Source organism: Centruroides vittatus, unplaced genomic scaffold (genome assembly GCF_030686945.1).
Source record: "Centruroides vittatus isolate TY-2023 unplaced genomic scaffold, ASM3068694v2 contig_452, whole genome shotgun sequence".
Classification (NCBI taxonomy): domain Eukaryota; kingdom Metazoa; phylum Arthropoda; class Arachnida; order Scorpiones; family Buthidae; genus Centruroides; species Centruroides vittatus.
Window position 1 is genome coordinate 2,436,424 of NW_027122248.1, and position 16,406 is coordinate 2,452,829.

General features: G+C 30.5%; 1 protein-coding gene across 4 annotated transcripts in view; it reads left to right on the forward strand.

Annotated features, from left to right (window-relative positions):
• The window catches only part of LOC136977221 (M-phase phosphoprotein 8-like), an 82,170-nt gene that overhangs the window by 57,549 nt on the left and 8,215 nt on the right, over positions 1-16,406 (forward strand). Inside the window, exons 8-11 of one of the 4 annotated variants that reach the window (XR_010881051.1) lie at positions 2,609-2,702; positions 2,778-2,862; positions 2,949-3,093; positions 13,161-13,315. Coding sequence is in view for 3 of the 4 variants with exons in the window: in XM_067272690.1 (XP_067128791.1) it covers positions 13,161-13,315 (155 nt within the window). In the remaining variant the exon portion in view is untranslated. Of the gene's footprint in view, positions 1-2,608; positions 2,703-2,777; positions 2,863-2,948; positions 4,051-13,160; positions 13,316-16,406 lie in introns of those variants that run through there. The other 3 variants (XM_067272691.1, XM_067272692.1, XM_067272690.1) reach the window with 3 other exon arrangements.

The window sequence follows — 16,406 nt, forward strand, 5'->3', positions numbered from 1 at the left end:
AATTAGTAATTTTTATCTTATTGTATTTATTTTTTCATTTATAAATTTAGTAATATTTTTCATTTCATCTGTAAAAGACATTTAAAAAATGTATTGTAAATGTATATAATTTTACAAAAGTTTTTGAAGTAGAAGTAATTAAAATAATCAACTACTTATATACAAAATGACAACATAATCAGATAAATGTTACATAGAAAAGTATGAATTCACTTGCTACTATACATTTTTATAGTAAAGAAAGAATTTTTAGAAATGTACATACTCTCTCCACTTACTCTATAACAGTCAGTTTTTCAGATGAAAGAAGTTTGCTTGATACTTTATTCTTATCATAATTCTAGCCTTGTAGCATTTTCACTGAAATTTTCCACTACCCCTAATAGCAATTGCTAAATTTTTAACAAAGACGGAAGGATTATTTCCTGAAGAAGTAATGTATGTCTAATAACTTTTTTATAATCAAGTGTCAGCTTCAATGTGTATCTAGTATTAAACATGTAAAATAAGCTAAAAAATTTTAACATTCCAGTCTCTTAATTATTTCATTTAGTATAATATACTTATTTTACCAGCTCTCTGACTGCAGATTCACTATTAGATACATGTGTTTTAAAAAGCCTTGTATCTGCAAAAATATTAAAATTAATTCATTTATATTTTTCTAAAATTCTAGATGTTAATTCAAATTTTATTTCAGATTGTTTTTCTAACTCATACAAACCATTTAATCTTACTATACATTGTAACAGATAAATAATCACTTTTTCAAGGATTGTGAAAGAATTATAAAGAAATAAACTATATTAAAAATGTATATTTCTAGTTTGTTAGATTGACAATAAAGTAATTCAAAAACATCATTAGCCATTAAAATTGTAACATTGATAGAAGTTATATTGGCCTGAAATTTTTAGGTTGGATAAGTCATGGTAGTGTGAAAATGCAAATTTTGCCTGCCAGAAACATCACTGAAAAACTTTCACACAAGGAATATGGACCTGTCTCCTTTTTTTCTTTAAAAGAAACAAAGAATCTTGCTGTGAATGACTGCTAATTGTTACTGTACTAATAAGGACAAAACGTGTCCTTACAAACACAAAAGCATCAGTTTTTCTAATGCATGCATCTGCCTGAGCTGTACTTTTGATCATAAAATCTATCATATAAATATTGCTATTTATATTGTCTTTCTTGGTGTTACAATATTAATGACTAGCAATGTAAATTGTTTAATTACTTTTTTAAACATCATTGTAAAAATAAAAATTGAAACTCACATTCTAGAAGAATGTATTCATTGAATATTAAGTTTTATAAAGTAACTATACATTTCTGTATTATTTAAAAGATTATAAATATGTGGTTGAAATTTTACGATTTTAAGAAATGTAATATTTTTTGCTAGTATTGTTAAATAATTATTTATATATTTTTAGACAGTAATAAAAATACTCTCTCTTGTTCTAAACATACAAAAAAGAACTCAGAATATTAAGTACATGCCTTCAAGTATAAATTTTAGTTTCTATTCTTTCTAAACCTCTTAATTTTTTTTGGTATATTTTTTATTTCATATAGATTCTAAATTTTCAACTTCAATATTTCTTTTCTCTTTACAGAGTTTTATGTTTAGAATATCTTTCATTTTTGAAGTGTTTGTTTTACTCAGACTGATTTACAAATAATGAAAGATTGTGATTTTTTTAAATCTTGTTTTGTTAAGAAATTGAAAATAACTTACTATTTACTAATTTTGATGTAACAGAAATACAAAGAGTTTGTTAGTAGGAATTCTTTTGTCCTGAATTGCTTTATTTGATATTTGTCCATATAGTCTGCTGAAGAATTATCTTACATTAACATGAAAGTAGATATATGATGATTGATTTTATTTCTCTAACAGTAAAGAAGAGTATGGCCCTCTACATAATTGTATTAATTGTATCACAATTGTGATACAATTAATACATGAACATTCATCATAAATAGTATTATAAAAATACATACCTTTGAGCTTTATGAAGGTCTCTCTTCCTCAAATCAGGATCTTTTCAAAATATTGAATAAATAGTTTGTAATATCCTCAAAGTTTTTGATTCAAAATTTTTTATGTAATGTATTGGAACTATTTCTATATGCTTATTATCAATATATCTAACCCAGGCATGTGGTATAGCCAAATCCATCAAAAGTATATGCTAAGAAAGATGTGACTACTGGTATACTTGTGTTTTAAGAAGTCTATTCTCAATACATATCTTCAGATCTTGTTATTCGTTTGGCCGTTGTGCATTATTAAATTTTGTTTAAAAAATCTATTTTGGTTTTTTATAAAATTTTCACAATGCAATATGTGGTAACAATTTTATAAAACATTGGCAGAAAGAAGTTTAGAAACTTTTCTTGGTTAATCATTCGCTGAAATTTTTTACAAGTGGTCATGCTTTACAATTGGTTAGTTACATAGTGCAGTATAGTCATCACATGGTTACCATTGCCTACAACATTAGCTGTTCCGAAGTAATCTGCATATATTAGTTAACTAATAAAAGTAAATCTGTAATTATAAAAATCTTTATCAATATTTTACATATTTCAAATTCAGTTCAGTTTATGAAAAGACACTACAAATTGTATTTAGAACCAAGCAAACAGTTTCATCTTCCACAAACTCCTGCAAGAAATTGGAAAACAACCAGGCAATTATTAACAGTTTTTTATTATTATATTAATGAATATATTTTTGAGATTTAACTATTAAATTCTTTATTTAGAATAACATGCCACTAAACAAATTAAAAAAAAACAACTGAAAATTATGAAAATAAAATAAGTCATAGTTTTATCCACCCTTTACAGGTAATTGAATAAAACTTTTATTCAACATGTAATATAAGCATATAATAAATTATAATAAACCCTATAATTTTACTTTTATAATTTAGAAAGATATTACATCTGAACAACCAACTTACATTGAAGATGAGTGTGAAGATGAATTGGAATCCATCCAACATGAAAAAATGAACCTGATGATAAATTTTGTTTTTCAGAAAACTGAGAATAACAATGATAATTTTTCTGTTTCAAGTATTGAAAATTTTAATTACTTTCAGTCCTTCGATTCTGAATCTGAAACTTTCAACAGTTTTCATACAAAAAAAAAATTTCATTAACAACAAATTTAATACAAGGCAAAATTTTATTATTACTAACAAAATTTATACTAAAAAATTGCTGTATCAGACAAACTGCAACTTATTAGAAATTCTCTCTCATTACTGGCAAATACTTTATAAAACTGATAGTTTGTTTTAGTTAAACTACTTTTCAACAATTTTAAAATAGCAACGTTTTATTTTTTGTGATTATTATTTAATGAATTCTTTAGGGAAACAGTTATATTTGGAAAGACAAAAAGTAATGCAGTAAAGTAAATATGAAAAATGTTTCAGTTTATGATAAACTTTTAATGTCTTCATTTAAAAATAGTGATATTTATCATTTATTACAGAAATAATAGAGAGGAAAAACATGGATTCAGTCAAGATATTTATGATGGTGAATTACATATAAAATAATCAGTAAAAGAGCATTCTAAACAATGAACATTTCTTGTGTGTTCAAATTTTTAAAAAGGTCACTTTGACATCTGTATTTAATGAATTACTCCAAAATATAGGTTTAGTCATTTTATAACTGTAGCTCTGATTTGGTAAAGGAAGCCCTCCTACAAAAAATTTTTTAAAGATTTTATTAAAGGAGCTGAAATTTTGGCCAATGACTGATATCTGGGAGAAGGATAATATAAAAATCAAAAGTAAATTTAATTAATACAATGTTGTGTGATATATCAACAATATCCAAAAGGTTTAAAAGCGAGACTTTTCGGAAGCCATAGAATGGAGTTTATAGTTTCAGTCAAGGAATGGAATAAAATAAAAATATATTCTCTCCAATAAATGTTAAACCATTTTCTTTTATTAATACATGCAACTTATTTGCTACTGTAAAAATCTGCATGTCATGTATGTAAATCTTTCAGACAGTTTTTTGCATTATACAGACAAAATGTGGTCATATGACAGCTAAGCATTTTAATGTTATATATGTGTTTAAGAATATGAAACTAGCAATTTTTATGAGTCCACTCAATACTTCCCTTTTGAGAATTAACAAACCATTATCTGAAGAAGGAACTGTTCATATCTTGATGATGATCATAATTGCTTATCATACTTAATGATCCAAATTTACAAAATATAGTTCTTGAAAAATGGATTTAGTCATGAGGTTTGTTTCTAAAGACAACTGATGAATGTAAATGAGACATGAAATGTGATGAATTTGTCTTTTCATCATGAGAAATCTCTTTTTAACTAGCTACTCCACTTTTATACCTGTCGATTGACATTTTTTCTTCACAGCAAAAATTTCTGAAACTAACAGACCAGTTGGAACTATCACCTCTTAAACTAACAAAGATGGGTTTTTTTTTAAACAAGTGTTTCTTTAGTTTGCCTTTGTAAACTCTGTCCTTTTCTTATTACTTGAAATAACATTGAATGTAATTTGTTTGATCCATTCCAAAAAATATCAAATTAAATTTTTAAAGTTTTTATTCTATTTTGTTCTATCATCATGCCAATGTGATCATATGACAGTTTTTGTTTCTTCACAATCTCAAATTTCTTGCAAAAATATCAGATATTTCAAATAGATTATAACGGGTCAACAACCTATGGCATGCAAGACCATTTTCAGTGGCATACTGAATGAATTAAAACATTAAAATAAATAAAATATGTTAAAAATTATTATTATAAAACAATATTGAAATCACAACGCAAAGGTTCATGTCAGCTACATTTTGCGTATTTAATGCACATATGTTCATGTTCTGCATTCTTAACTATGTCTACTGAGGCTAGACATGCGATTGTGGGAAAGGACGGGAGTCGTACCTCCTTCTTGTCAGTGTTCAGGTCGGCAAGACCCACCCCACTGTCAAGGATGGCTAAATTTGTCGCGATATCCCGACTCGTCAGGATAGGTTAATGAATTGTCAGGTCGAGTGGAGGGAGTGAGTGGGGTCGTCGATAAGACAAGGCAATATCCGTAATAACAGGATAACACAGATAATGATTTATTTAGACAAAGAACCTAATACAAGGAAGCTACGCATCCCGTCCCTAATCGCGTGAGAGAGAGAGTTCACAATGGTTGGGGGAATCATACCTCGTCTTCTGAAATAGTGACAATAATCGTGTGACGGGTCGTCGCTGGGAAGGCGGATCGGTCGTTCTTCGGCTCTGGCGGTGGTGGAAGGATCGGGCTTGGCAGCTTGTAGTCGGCGGCTCCGGCAACTTTGGGGTTGACCTTCGATACCGTTTCAGTTTCATCGAGACGTTCGTCGTCTTCGTACGTTCAGCCACCCCCGTTCTCAGATATCTCCCCCCTTATATATTCCTGATCTCGTCCGCTGCGATCACCAATCGCGACGGAGGGTGATGAGTCGGGCTCCGTGACTCAGAAGTCGGATCCGGAGAGGAGGGAAGCGGGTTTGACGGCGGAAGGCTGTACATCCTTCGAATCTTGATCGCCTATCTCTGATCTTGATCGTTATCTCTTGAGGGGATTCGAACAATAAAAGTTTAAAATCAGACTGGCCGGTTTAAGTCGGTCCTCACACGATAGTCGGCATATTCTGCATGTCTGGATCCGGACAGTTTGCCTATTCCTGCATACTTGTTATTAATAAGTAATAGAATGGCTCATAAAAGACAAAAAGTTAACGTTTGATCTTTTCAAGACATTTGGACTGAAGAATATGGATTTCTACAACAAAAGGGATGTGCTGTTTGTGCTTTACGTTACGAAAGTGTCGTGTGTTGTACTTCAAATGTACAAAGACATTATCAAAGTAAACATTATTCTATGTTTAAGAATGCTGATGAGAAAATTGAAGCAATTAAATGAGCTGTTTCTGGTTAACTCCTAAATGACCAGTTTCCATCATTACTGGAAAACTAAATATTATAAAAATAATTTAAAATGTATAAAATATTTTCTTTGATGTACAAATAAATTGCATAAACTGCGAACCTGCCCTATTTAATGAACTAGAATTCTGAGAGTTCTAATTTCTATGAGTAGAACAAATACTTCGAAATAAAATATTAAAACAAAATTTGTAGAATCATGTCGGCACATGGTACAAGTTTGTGAAAATCATTTAATACAACTCCCTGAAAAGGTTGCTGACCCCTGGATTATAACAATTTAAACATATATTTGAAAATTTTGTGTTCTATATATAATTTTTCAAAAGAGACTAACTATTCTGCAAAATAAGTATTATATCTGACTGAAAGATGTTTTTATATGATTTTGTTTATATATATGGGCCTAATTTAATTATTAGTTTCTATGTGGCCACCATTAATGTGTCTTCAAAGCACAAAGCAATTAACAGTATCAACTGTTACACAGCACAGATGTTCAAGCATTTCAGGTGTTATTTAGTTTGGCTAATCTTCAATGTCATATTACTGTAAGATCTCTCATTTTTCTGCAGTATACCTCAGGCTTGATGAACTCCAGGCAAAAAAAAAAAAAAAATCAAGGATGCACTTCCAGTTTTACTATTAGGCATTATATGCAATTGCCTAGGAGTTCCATGAAAAGGATGCACACACCCATTACTACAGAGAAAATGAACAAAGAGTAACCAAATAATTTTTCCTTTTTCCTAACAGTAATCTAAAATGAGTCATCTCACTACTTGTTTGTAATGCAAATGCACTATTTGTATTTATGAAGTAACGAGATCAGTCTGACAGTCCACAATATTCTCATCAGTAATGATTTTCAATGAAACATTGATTGGCACAGCATTTTTTATTTTATTCAGAATATTAAATTTTCATTAAATTAAAATATGCAGGAGCACACCAAAATATTGTCTAGGGATGAACCAATTCTAAAACTGGCTCTTTAAAGGTGTTAAATCAGGTAAATATGCTGCCTATGACCGAGATTCTGCACAGCCAATCCAACAATCCAGAAAGTGGATGTTGAGATTACCTGAAATTTTTGATCCGTTCTATCAAACGATTATTGTGTCAAGAATGTCGTTCTGAAGGAGTTTAGGTTCAAGGTAAACGGTTCCTATAATTATAGCCTTCAAAAATAAGTCCATAAACCTTTGACTTGGTTAAAATTTTTTGAAATATTTCTAATTTCAACATTGATAGTCACTTTTGAAACACCTTATATATTATGTTCTACTTGTAATGAACAAAACTATTTTTGTCGTCATATGTAGACTAATGAACATCAGCTCCATTCTTATACTGGAAAATGGGAAAGATTATGAAGACTTTTACAACAATTAGATATTTAGGATAATTTTTATTAATTTCATATTTGTTTTTTATGTGATCATAGTCAATCAGAATAATATAGTAAGAGACATAGATACAAAGTCCAGAAAATATTTCTAAAGCATTTCATTTGTAGATTGACTTATACCTTTGGAACATATATTTTTCAACATAGTCAACCATGGCCTCAATGTATTTGGTGAGCCTGAAAACTTTTTTATTAAAATCAATTGATTTTAATGAAAAAGTAAAATTACATTACAAATGGATGCTAGGCCTATCTTCACTGCTTGCCATGTCCAATCACCAGGAACAATTATTTCCATTGCAGAGACAACCTCTCTTTAGAGGCTATGCCTCTGCACAAATATGTAAAACAGTTTAAAATGTCCACAGAAGACAGTCCTGGTGGTTGGACATGGCAAGCAGTGAAGATAGGACTAGTATCCATCTGTAATGTAATTTTACTTTTTTATTAAATTGTAATTCTGCCAGCCCTTTTTACAAAAAAGTTTCTTGATGTTGATGTCATAGAAATCGCCCATCTGCTATCATTGTATTTTGAATCTTGTTGTTGTAATCAAACTTCTTTCCAGAGAGATTGTCCTTCAACCTTAGAAACAAATGATAATTGCTTGGGTTCTACAATGGATGTTTCAAAGCTTCTCACTTAACTGTCTGCAACAACTCTCGTATGAAGTGAGCAGTGAGCAGATGAGCATTATTGTACAATAGGAGACCATTATATTACATTTGTCTGTTCATAACATCTTTGCCATAAACCAAAATAAGCTACCAATGAATTTCAGCAGCAGTTTCTCCTTTTGCACAAAGGAATCAAATCACAACAAACCTCATACTTTGTGGAATTACAAATTGAAATGGCCATTTTAAATACAGATTGCAAGCATGAAGATGCAATTAAAGTCACATGATTCGGACCCTAACAGCAGCAGCAATGTGACAAATTGAAAAAAAATAATTTTCTTTGAGTTTCTACTGGCCTTATATCTTTGTTTTCCAAATATGCCTTGTAAATTCTCAATTTAAAGAATTAATTGACATTCCTTCTTCCAAATAAGTCCAAGTGCAGATATTTTCAACTCCTTAGAAAACTCGGAGGTATAAAAATATTGTATACAAAAAACTAAGTACAACAAATTTGGATTTTTTTACATTTGCATTGTCAAAAAATATTAAACTATGGTGCAGTGGACTTTATCAGCCTTGATAACAATAGCAAAATCATTTGTGAAAATTAATTTTTGTCTGTTTCATGTTAAATCTTAATGTTTCATGAATTGTAATATATTTCCTTGTAAAAAATATAACTTTTCTATGTTAAGAGATTTTAAGTTTTATTTTTAGCCTACTAGGACAGTGGCAGATCCAGGTATTGGTGACAGGCCATTTGTAACAGTAGTTTCATTATTTCTTTCATAAATGTTTGTTGTTATTTTTCAATTTTGTCTCATTTCTATATTGTAAGTTTAGATAGTTTAAGTAATTTATAAACTTTTATTGTTTTAATAATCTATATTGGTAATTTTATTAATTTAATTAAAAAATTATACCCTCTAAGAGTGGCTATTGAAATAGACCTCTTTTTATAACATGAAATTTATTGTTCAACTTTCAGACATTTGACTATATGAATTTTAAGGAATGCTGTGCTCAAATCTTCTTGTCCTATTAATTATTGTACTTCTTAAATCACACAATTTAATAAAATTAGGACATATTTCACAGGAAACTATCTGATCTTATCACTGTGTCAGTGCCAGTTGCCAAATCTTAGTAAATAATAATGACACTTCTCTCTTTTAATAAAATCTGATTAAAAGAAAATTACATAAACACTTAAAATTTCTTGGAATTTTTAATTTTTAAGATAAATTTAAATGATGGATTAATTTTGAGTGAGATCTAACAATATGCATTAATGTAGTTGAAACAGTTATGGTACATTAAAGAAATCTAATATTTAACACCAATACACAATTAATACCTCGACTTTTCTTACTTTGTGTGACTTTTTTTGTGTCTATCAGCATGTTTGTAGCCTTTTTACAATTTTTACATTTATTTTCATTTTTTTAAACCCTTTTTTCTTAAAATACTTAATAATCACATAAAAAAATTTTTTTATTTTTTAAAACAAATATTTTATCCAGGTAACTATTGTCAGTTTTAATATTTTTCTTTTAATTTTTTATTCTTAATTTTTTTTTTAAAAAGTTAACTTAAATATTATTATTTTACAGTTTTTATTTTGTGCTACCAGTTTTACACCTTTTACAAATATTTTTTTTAAACTTGATAGTTTTACATAAAGTAACTAAATAATTTATTACCTAATTTTAATTTTATTTTGTAACTTTTTCAAAAGTTTTTAGATTACAATTCATTTTACAATCTTCCTTTGGCACCCTACCAGGTAAAATTTAAGATTTATTTTATAACTCTGCATTTAATATTCAACAAATACCTATATAGGAAATTCTCGTTAGTATGAAATTCAGAGGACAAAATAATTGTGACTTCAAATTATCCAAGATTTACATATTTCTGTATAATATGCCAAATGCCATGTAACTGATGTACTTTATTAAGTAAATAGAATATGGTTAAGTATACAGAATGCTATTTTTGTTAACCACACGTACAGGAACCACTTACCGGTGTTGGAAACGAAAAAACGTCGTTAATGTTTTCAAACTTTGGAAGTTCTTCTTCAGACGATAAAAACTTTTGTTAATTAATAATAATATTTTTAATAATAATTTTTGTTAATTAATAATAATATAAAATGCTCAAAATTGCTTCATGTGATGCTAAATAGACAGTGTTAATATTTTCTTAATATAAATAAACTGCAGGTAAACAGTACATGTCTGGTGAGAACCCACAAAAAGTTAAGCAGAATTTGTCAAAATGTAACCCAAATTATTTTTAAAGTTGCCCAAATCTAGAGCCCTACAATTATATCAATCTACTGCTTGTAGCCTAATCTTGTAATCCTGAAACCCAGCTATATTTTATGAGATAAGAAAAAGGGTAGTCCATGGGTAAAGTGACACCCAAAAATGTGTTATTTTAAAAGCAATATGTTGACCAGATTAGAGTTGTTCTTGGTGTATTGTTCTCTTATAGTATGGAGGCACTTCAATCTAAATAAATGAGTTAACATATGCATATGATAGTTCAGGCAGAATTTTCAAATTTTGAAGTAACCTTATTTTGAACTAACTGAATTTGTTAACATGTAAATCTCTACATCTCCAGCTGGGACAAATAGTACAGTTACAAACTAACGGGATTTTAAACTATCCGAGTTTGAAGTAACAAGGATTTCCTTTATTACTCTCTCAGTAATTAATATCAAACAATAAATTTTTTACATTCCTTTAACTTTGCTCAGGGCCAGTCCTTTAAATGTTTCATTAGCAATTGAAGAGAGGTCTAGACCTAAAATGCATTCTGAAAAATGACAATTCTATATGATTTTGTGTGCACTGTCAGATACTTTCCTGTGTGATAAGTCCTAATCTTATCTAATTATGAGATTTTAAGGTATGCATTACATGTGAAAGTCAGAGCTGTTTAGTATCATTAACTTTATTTTGTAATGGAAATGTGAAAGTCCTTTCTTGTGAAGAGAAAGTGAACCACAAAAGAGCAGGAAATAGCCAGGAATTATTTTTTTGAGATTTGGAGGGAACATCCTGATAACTCTTTTCTGTACTGCTACTCACATGTCAAAATCATTCTTCATTTTTATAAAACTACTTCTGAAATCACATGTAATATGAAACAACATATTCCTATTTCAAACCATTATATTAAGTTTATGGGTTAAAAATATTATTATATTGACACAATCAAATAAAGCCATGAGAGCATAAAAAAAACAATCTGCAAATATATCTTTTTTATTGCTGAGTTAATGCTAAATATTAAATTTTAAACCTTTATGAGATTATTTAGAGATTTTATAGACAATGACTTTTCTTTATTCACTTTTATCTCTAATGAAGAAAATTATACAGTCCAATTAGTAAGTCCAACTTTCTGATATTATTGATTCACCTTATATATTTTTTGTTGTATATGTAAAATGGCTTGCTTATCTCAATCACGAATAACATTATCAGTTGGTTAATATCAAAATTAGCAGGTCCTAAAACATTAAAGTTATAATACATTATAAAAACTTTGCTTATTGTAATTGTAATTTCAGTTATCATTATCTTCAGGTTAATAGACCTTTTCATGCTGCATTTCCATTCTAGCAGTATTGGCATGATAATTAGTGGAGTTAAAACCGCCAATAATTATGCTGGAATTAACTGAGTTTAGCTTAAGATCCAAATTTAAGATGAAATTTACATTTCAAGCTTAGTAGGGCAACATAGAGACACCATCACTGAATTACAATCATAGAAACAAAAAGCATAATAATAATAATAATAATATAATAATAATAATGATAAAACAATTTACCAGAACAGACCAGACATCACACTCATTGACAAACACAATAAAATTACATACATTATAGACATATCCATTCCAAACACTCACAATATACAAAACGCATGCACTGAAAAAATTAGCAAGTACACAGAACTCGCCCAGGAAATAAGGCATCTGTGGAGGATGGATAGGGTGCTTATTGTACCTGTAGTTCTCTCCTCTACAGGTGTCATACCACACACACTACACAAAAGCCTGGGCACATTAGAATTGAATAGAAACACATACATCACTCTACAGAAGGCCACTATATTGAATACATGTCATATTGTGAGAAAATTCCTGAATACAGACACACACACTGATACACTTCTTTAATTTCTGTTTTGGTTACTATGCCTTGACTTTGGTCCGGCATAGTACACAGCCACCGGTGTTAACCGAGTATATCTCACTTAACCCAACATAATAATAATAATAATAACTGAGTATAACCCACTAAACCCAACATATTAATAATAATAATACATACATCACACTACAGAAGGCCACTATATTGAATACATGTCATATTGTGAGGAAATTCCTGATACACTTCTTTAATTTTTGTTTTGGTTACTACGCCTTGACTTTGGTCTGGCATAGTACACAGCCACCAGTGTTAACTGAGTATATCTCACATAACCCAATACAATAATAATAATAATAAATTTGTAAAAATGACACCAATATATTTATCATGGTATTCTGTTTGGTCTTTATTCTTGGAGATATTAGGTAGTTTCACATCGGGGTTTCAGTATACTTCCTCTAGACTTAGGGCATGACAATCATCTGCTCTGTATAGGTTAGCAATTATTATTTGTTTCTTGATACTTTCTGTAAACACAAGACTATGTTAATCCTAGTCCTGAAAAGGTTCTTTTTGTTGGATATTGTAATAACATCATTTGCAGTGATAAAAAGATTAGTTTTTCTCACTTACATCTCTACTCAACAGAGGCCATAATACAAATGTTTTTGTTGTGAATTCCTGTTTGGCAATGATGAATTGTAATACAATGTATAGTTTTACGAACTATCATCTGTTTTATGTTTAAAACCTGTGGTCTTAATACTTATTGAAATCTTGATTCATTAGAAAAATTTGTTAACTAATGATCTCTGAATTTTCTGTCAGAAACAGTAGTAATGAAATAATAATTAAATATTAATGTATAAATTTAATTTTCATATTTTTATAATTTATCAATGCTATTTACATCATTTTAATAAAACCATAAACTTTTCTTGCAGAATTAAATATGCTTTTGAGGCATTTATTAATAAGTTGCTAAAAGGTTCTTCTTGTAAAGTCCTACATGCACTTTTTCCATTGCATTGTTTTACATTGAACGAAGGACCTGACTTGTACATCACATTTTGCCATGGTGTTCCAACTGAGAGGCAAGGTAATCAGATTTAATATCATCTCTTAATATATTTATATAAATTTAGATAATACAGTGAATATATACAGAGTCAAAAATAAACTAACTTTTATCATGGTAATAGTAAAAGTTATTTACTGAAGACCATCTTCAAAATAATAAAAAAGAAATGTTGCAGATGTTTAACTTTTTTTGTCCTATTGGTATCAAGAGTGCATTTTTAGCAAGCTCATTATGGGTTTGGCCAGATGATGAGGGATGGTCCATCCAGATATGTCTAGCCCTGTCGTAAAATTCTTGGGGTTTTTTTCTATTCGTTTGGATTCAATCTCAGATCCCCGAAGTGGTAATCTGCCAACTTAACCATTTTGACAGAAGTAAGTAGACATATGGATGACAATGTCCATACCATTTGTCAAAGCAGTATTGGAAGTCATGTTGTGTGATATCTTCAAGTATTCTTGTTGCTGCAGCACCCAGCTTTGGCATCCATTGGTCATTTCTGATCAGTATCTGGCCAAGAAGGACATAAAAATACTTTCTTAATTTTGCTTTCATAGACTTTTATCTGTTCCCTAAAATGAAAATGAAATTGAAGGAGATGCAAATTTCAATAAGCAACAGAGCAGAAGCTGCAGTGACAAAAGCCTTTAAAGACATCAAAGCAGTACTGGATTCTATTTTTTTATGACAAGTGACATTGACAATTGAAAAAGTGTGTAGGGCTATACCTACACACCTTTTCAATTGTCAATGCCACTTCAATTGAGGAGGTTACACTGAAAGTAGTATGGTGTAAGAATTTATATTTTATAATAAATGAAAGTCTTGGTACAAGTTTTATTTGACTGTACTACAAATAATTTTTCTTTTTTTCGTATATACATACATACATGAAATGCTAGAGAAATTCAATTTCTATGTATTTTCCTATAATATTAAGAAGAAAAACTTAAATTTGTTTTAAGGTTTTAAGAAATAATAGTTTTGTTTTATTGAATTTCTAACCATTATAATAATAAATACTCATTACCAGCTTGATAAGCCTTTTTTTAAAAAAATGTTTTACTTATTTATTATGTATATAATACTACACAATCTGCTTTATTATTGGGATATAATAAGTAATTTAATTTAACAAACAATTATTTATTGTGACATTATCAAAATGCTGGGCTGCAATTTTTTATCAGTGTTTTCAATTTTTTTAGTAGTGGCTTGTCTCTGTACATCATACTTTTCCTTTAACAGTCATGCTGGTCATCTGTCAGAAGAAAATTTTTGAATTGAGATAACATGAACTTCCAGTTTATACTGGAAGTCGTGTAGTTAATCAGGGCCTCCTGCTCCTAAGCTTTCCATATCTGGTCTCAACTTTCCTTAATCTCAAGAATGGAGTTAGATGAAAGACATACAATAGATAGATGACAGTAGGAATTTATAGGTCTGCAGTTTTTTTCAAATTGCAGCCCAATAATTAGATATAAAGTAATTTGACTACAGGTAGGCTGTTAGGCTGCAATTTTATGACGATTTTAATAACTACACTCCTCAAAAGTGAAATTGCAACACTTGCAGGAACGGTAGTTGTTACAGAAATATACAAATGATTAAGTTTGCCTACACATTGGGTCATATGGTTCATATGGTACTCAGTTTTGGGCTATAAAGATCAGCAACTAGTTTGGGCTGTAAATTCTGTTAGTGATTGTTTATGGCAGCTGAACTTTTGAAGAAGCCTAGAAAATGCCTCTGAGATGACAGCAAGCTTTATATCACCAGTTAACAGCTGGGGAAGAGACTATATCCTGGAGCTGCATGACTGTTTGTTGATACACACAGTTGCTACACATATTGGGCATGATATGAGTACCATCCAGTGATGTATGACATGACAGGAATATTTGTGAATACGTTTTGACAAAGAGAGAGTGGATCACACTGGTGCATGATGGAGTGCACAGTAGATGACGACATCCAAAGCTGTCTGTTACTGTCAATGGGTGCACCTGTATCCATCCAAACCATTTGCAACAGATTGCATGAAGTTGGGCTTCATGCATGCATGCATGACAACCAGCAACTGGAGTGCCATTAACTATTCAATACAGGGTTGCACACTTGGCATGGTGGTATCATCATCATCACAACTGACAATTGATTGGCATCAAGTATTGTTTACAGATGAATCCTGCATCTGTCTGTGGAGGAATGGCAGCTGTGGACAGGTTTGGCAGTATCCTGGCTATGTGCCAGTCCTTTTTACTGAGTGTCACACCAACTTCAAATCAGGCATAATGGTGTAGTATCGAGGGCCAACAAATTGTTCCCGACGTATAAAAAAGGCAAGTGTGTAAAGGATCTTGCAAATTTAAGCACACAACGAATTTTCGATAACTATATATTCTTTATAAAACTTAGGATCACAATATCTACGGTTATACAATTACATTTTTTCTGTTTCGCGACATAAATTAGGTGGATCAAATCTTATAACAAGCATATACCCGATAAGTACAAACGAATCTAGAACTACGCGTAAAAATATATATACAATAGGTACAAACGACATTAATCTACAAAGTACTCCTCGATGATTTCCTCGGCCAAGTCCAACGGTCCTTCCATCCAGTCGGTGATCTGGTCAGTGAAAAAAAAGATGGCTCCACACATGGAGCGTCACCATTTATATTGCCCACCATCCGGGTTACAGCTGCGTCACATGGTAAGCACTGACCAATCCTAACTCCACTTACAGGCACCCGGCAAAAGGGTGATATGACAACGCAAAACAATTAACATGCGCGACGACGTCTAGACTTCCGATACGGACAACGGAACTCCAATATATATATACACAGTACATATAACTACCATAGTGATTAATCACTACATATCTCCCCCTTTTAAATCAATGCCCGAAATGGAACTTTCGAAAATCAATCTTCCGTTCCCTTAGGTTGTATGGCCTTGCCACACACACTACCTCCTTGTCTTGGTGACCTGATGTATCACTGGTACCGTTTACACTTCCCCCAATCTTATGACGCTCCACCAAGCGCATGTCAACGCCCTCCTCGTCTTCATCTGGTTCAAAGTGCTCAACCTCCCT